This window comes from Trichechus manatus, unplaced genomic scaffold, assembly GCF_000243295.1.
Source record: "Trichechus manatus latirostris isolate Lorelei unplaced genomic scaffold, TriManLat1.0 scaffold00039, whole genome shotgun sequence".
Lineage (NCBI taxonomy): Eukaryota > Metazoa > Chordata > Mammalia > Sirenia > Trichechidae > Trichechus > Trichechus manatus.
The window spans coordinates 1598185-1603484 of record NW_004443975.1 but is presented as its reverse complement, the minus strand read 5'-3'; the positions used below and the strand labels follow the sequence as shown (position 1 = coordinate 1603484).

At 42.9% G+C, this 5300-nt stretch overlaps 1 protein-coding gene across 1 annotated transcript in view; it reads right to left on the bottom strand.

Annotated features, from left to right (window-relative positions):
* FMN2 (formin 2) overlaps nucleotides 1-5300 on the bottom strand; it is a 437381-nt gene that overhangs the window by 305129 nt on the left and 126952 nt on the right. The window contains exon 5 of the mRNA XM_023730863.1: nucleotides 11-1097. Within this exon, the coding sequence (XP_023586631.1) occupies nucleotides 11-1097 (1087 nt within the window). The remainder of the gene's footprint in view (nucleotides 1-10; nucleotides 1098-5300) is intronic.

Sequence of the window (5300 nt, the reverse complement as noted above, 5' to 3'; positions counted from 1 at the left end):
GGGGGTATGCCCGCACCAGGCAGAGGTGGCGGAGGGGGTATGCCCGCACCAGGCAGAGGTGGCGGAGGGGGTATGCCCGCACCAGGCAGAGGTGGAGGAGGGGGTATACCCTCACCAGGCAGAGGAGGAGGAGGAGGTATCCCTACTCCGGGGAGAGAAGGGGGCAGAGGTATTCCCACACCAGGAAGAGGAGGGGGAGGAGGTATTCCTAGACCTGGCAGGGGAGGAATGAGAGGTGTGGGAGGGGCAGGAGGTACAAGCTGGACACCTGGCAGAGGTGGAGGAGGAGGTATTCCCTCACCAGGCAAAGGTGGGGGAGAGGGTGGCAGCATTTCTGCACCCAGCAGAGAAGGAGGTGGAGGAACTGCTGTACTGGGCAGAGCTGGCACTGCCATGCCAGGGAGAGGAGGAGGGGGAGGAACAGCCAAGCCCAGGCCAGGTATGGAGCTGGAGGGCCCTGTGCAAGGCAGAGGTGGTGCGGGTGGGATGCTACAGCTATTTTCAGAGGACAAGAAGACAGAGTGTTCATGGCTGATTTCGGAGTCAGTACTAAGAGATAGATGGGAAGGCTGTGACCCCGGTTGTCCTTGAGTGTCAGACCACGAATGGGATGGAGGTGGTGGAGGCTGTGATACACTCGGCATGGACTGAGGTGTGTCGAGCTGCACTTCTATTAGCCTTGGAGACACAATCAAGGAAATCTCTGAGCAGAATGTTGTCTGAGGTCCAGAAGCTGAGGACGGCATGGCTGACTCCACACTCTCAGCCCCCACTGGGCACGGAAGACACTCTGGCAATGTATTCACAGAAGCGACTATTGACAGTCCACCCTCTCCTGTCGGAGAAGTCTGTATCGATTTTGCCTCTAAACTCCTTTGATGCTGTGCATCCTTTTCTCCTAACCTGAGAGCTTCGAGGCAGACATCTTCTGCAGGCGTCACACCATTCCCAACCCCACGACGGCCCACGGCCATCTCCATGTCCACAGCAGGGTACTGCTTCTCCAGTTCAGCGATTTTGGTCCTCAGATCCTCAATGGTCTGTTCCAGCTGCTGAATCACAGTTGCCTGGCCCTCAGACTTCATGTCAAAAACATCCTGAGGGGCAACAAGAGCAGGCATAGTGAAATATGAAGGAAAAAATTAAAATATCAAAAAAAAGACTTATAATATTAAGTAAAATCATGTTTGTTTATTTAACATACTTCTAGAAAGATTCCTGCACAGAAAGATACTATTAGTATTTCTATGTATCTCCTCTTTAACACCCTCAATTTCAAAGTGGTTTACACACATTATCATAGGATCCTAAAGCCCCTTATTTAATCTTTAAGTGATATGATTGAGGACAAGTAGATAGCTAGGAGTTCCTGGGTGATGCAAACAGTTAACGCACTGGGCTGCTAATTGAAAGACTGGCGGTTCGAGTCCACCCTGAGGCACCTTGGAAGAAATGCCTGGCCATCTACATCTGAAAAATCAGCCACTGAAAACCCTATGGAGCACTGTTCTACTCTGACACCCATGGGGTCGCCATGAATTGGAGTCAACTTGACAGCAACTGGTTGGTAGGTAGATAACTGAGTCCACCAGAGAGTTAGGGAAGAAAAGTATGAACAACAAACCAAGTTATTCCCAAGATAAGCTTCTCTCTTCCCTGCTGCTAGGGTCCTCCCCAAACATATACCCCTTTTAAAGGTAATCAATGAATGAGTATCCAATAAGAATATGTGAAATACTTTTGACAAACCGTATGGGCATGGATATATATCTTATGAGCACGTGTCTTACCACTTATATCGTGTTCACTATAATTTTAATATTTTACCAAGGCATTTCAAAAAGTGATAAACATGCGGTTCTCTATAATTTCTAAAGAAGGTAGGTGATAACTACTGTGCCAAATTATGAGTCACACTCATATCTAAATGGTGTCTTCCTTTCCCAAGATACACAATAGACCAGGGATCCTTCATGGGGGAAAAGAAAATGTTTCAGTAGGAAGGAAGAAAAAATCCCACAGGTAAATTAAATATGAATAAAAGATGATTAAGAGGAAAAAAGAGACTGACTCGATGGTAGCTAACAACAATACCAAGAGGACAAGAGAGGAAGGAGGAGAGGATAAAGATAAAGGAAGAAAAACAAGAGAGCAGAATGTAGAAGAGAAGGAAGACAAGGAAGAAGCTGTGCGTGAGCTGCAGAGTTAGAAAACTGCTTACACAGAGCAGAATTTGCTCACTGAAGGCTGAACGATAGAGAGGGAGGGAGTTCTTGTGTTGAGAACTATTTCTTCAGCATGTTCCAGAGTTTTTCAAAGATGATGAGTGTTATGGATGGAACTGTGTCCCCCAAAATTGTGCGACAACTTGGCTAGGCCATGATTCCCAGTATTGTGTGGCTGTCCACCATTTTGTGATCTGATGTGATCATCCTATGTGCTGTAAATCCTAACCTCCGTGATGTTAATGAGACAGGATTAGAGGCAGTTATGTTAGTGAGGCAGGACCCAATCTACAGGATTAAGTAGTATCTTGAGTCAATCTCTTTTGAGATAAAAAAGAAGCAAGGAGAGAGGAGAGGGACCTCATTAACACCAAGCAAGAAGAGCCAGGAGCAGAGCATGTCCTTTGGAACCAGGATCCTGGCACTGAGAAGCTCCTATACCAGGGGAATATTGATGACAAGGACCTTCCCCCAGAGCTGACATAATACAGAAAGCCTTCCCCTGGAGCTGGCACCCTGAATTCAGACTTCTAGCCTCCTAGACTGGGAGAGAAAAAAATTTCTGCTTGTTAAAGCCACCCACTTGAAGTATTTCCGTTATACTAGCACTAGATAACTAAGACACTGCCTAACAGAGGCCACTATAAAAAGCAAGAGGCCAGATAACACTGCTTATCTTCCCCACATGAGAGCCTGCAGCTAACAGTCCAGACCTGCTTTTTACATATTGTGGAAGAACAATTAAGGGGTGATATCCACTTACACAATAAAAATTATAAAACAATACTAAAAGAGACTAAAAACCCCATTGCCCTCGAGTTGATTCCAGTTCATAGCGACCCTACAGGACAGAGTAGAACTACTCCATAGAGTTTCCAAGGAGTACCTGGTGGATTTGAACTGCCGACCTTTTGGTTAGCAGCTGTAGCACTAAACCACTATGACACCAGAGTTTCCAGAAGAGACTAAAGAAGACCTAAATAGATGAAGAGATGTTCCATACTCATGGATTAGATGACTTAATAGAGTCAAGATGTCAATACTACTCAACGTGATCTACAGACACAATGCAATTCTGATCAAAATTTCAACAGCATTTTTTCCAGATACGGAAAAACAAATCCTCAATTTTATATGGAAAGACAAGAAACTCTAAACAGCTAAAACAATTATGAAGAAGAATGAAGTAGGAAGTTTCACACTTCTTGACTTCAAAACATATTACACCACTGCAGTAATCAAAACAGCCTGGTACCGGTTTAATTATAGACACATAGACCAATGGAATAGAATTGAAAATCCAGAAATAAATCCAAACACCTATGGTCAACTGATTTTCAACAAGGCTGTTGTCATGGATTGAATTGTGTCCCCCAAAAATGTGTGTCAATTTGGCTAGGCTGTGATTCCCAGTATTGTGTAATTGTCTACCATTTTGTCATATGATGTGATTTTCCTATGTGTTGTAAATCCTATCTCTATGATGTTAAGGAGATAGGATTACAGGCAGTTATGTTAATGAAGCAGAACACAATCTACAAGATTAGGTTGTGTCTTAAGTCAATCTCTTTTGAGATAAAAGAGAGAGAAGAAAGCACAGTGACGGGAACCTCATACTACCAAGAAACGAGCCAGGAGAATAGTGCATCCTTTGGACCTTGGGTCCCTGTGCTGGGAAGCTCCTAAACCAGGGGAAGATTGATGACAAGGACCTACCTCCAGAGCCAATAAAGAGAGAAAGTCTTCCCCTGGAGCTGGCACCCTTGAATTTGGACTTCTAGCCTCCTAGACTATGACAGAATAAACTTCTGTTTGTAAAAGCCATCCACTTGTGGTATTTTTGTTAGAGCAGCACAACATAACTAAGACAGATGCCAAATCCATGCAATGTGGAAGGAACAGTCCCTTTAACAAATGGTTCTGGCAAAACTGGATTTCCACACAGAAAAATGAAACAAGATCCATACTTCTCACCACACACACTGAAACTATTTCAAAATGGATCAAGGACCTAAATGTTAAATCTAAAGCCATAAACTTCTTGGAAGAAAATATAGGGGCAAAGCTTTGGGACCTAGTTTTTTTTTTTTTTCAGTGATATATTATCAAACACAACAATGAATGCACAAGCAATAGAAAACAAAATACATAACTGAGACCTCATATAAGTTAAACACGGATGAACCTGAAGGACATTACGTTGAGCAAAATAAGTTAATCACAAAAAAAAAAATATCGTATGGTCTCAGTTTTATGAAATGGCATGGACAAGTAAATATACAGAAACTAAAAAAAAAGAGGTAGATGATATTAAATATGAAACTAAACACTTATCCTGCTTGGCCAAGGATAAACTCTGGATCCAAGAAAAGTCTCCAAAAAATTAAAGTTTTCTTTAGCCTTTATCAAATCCAAGACAAATATTCAACCTAGTTGCAGTGCCAAAATTGCTGCTGGACAAGGCAGAAGTGGGCATTAACCATAAATGCAGCACTTTTGATGCCATCTTATAAAAATCTTCAAAGTTGCTTTTTTGGGGGGAGTGGGGGGAGAGAAGGATATTTTAGAGGTACTTTATATTTACACGTAAATATAGGTCATTCTGCTGTACATAGGGTTGCTATGATTCAGAACCAACTCAATGACACCTAACAATATGCATATATTTATAGATATGATTTTTTTTTAATGCCTTAAGTCACTATTTTTCTCCAAAGTCTACACAAAAGACTGAAGTATTATAATGCAAGTATCTGTCACTTTGTCGTACTGTGGTGGGTTGTGTGTTACTGTGATGCTGGAAGCTATGCCACCAGTATTTCAAATATCAGCAGGGTCACCCGGGTGGAGAGGTTTCAGTGAAGCTTCCAGACTAAGACAGACTAGGAAGAAGGACCTGGCAGTCTACTTTAGAAAAAATTGGCCAATGAAACCTTTACAAAGAGCAACGGAATACCAGCTGGTATAGTGCCGGAAAATGAGCCCCTCAGGTTGAAAGGCACTCAAAATACAAGTTGGGAAGAGTTGCCTCTTCAAAGTAGAGTCAACCTTAATGATGCAGATGGAGTCAAGCTT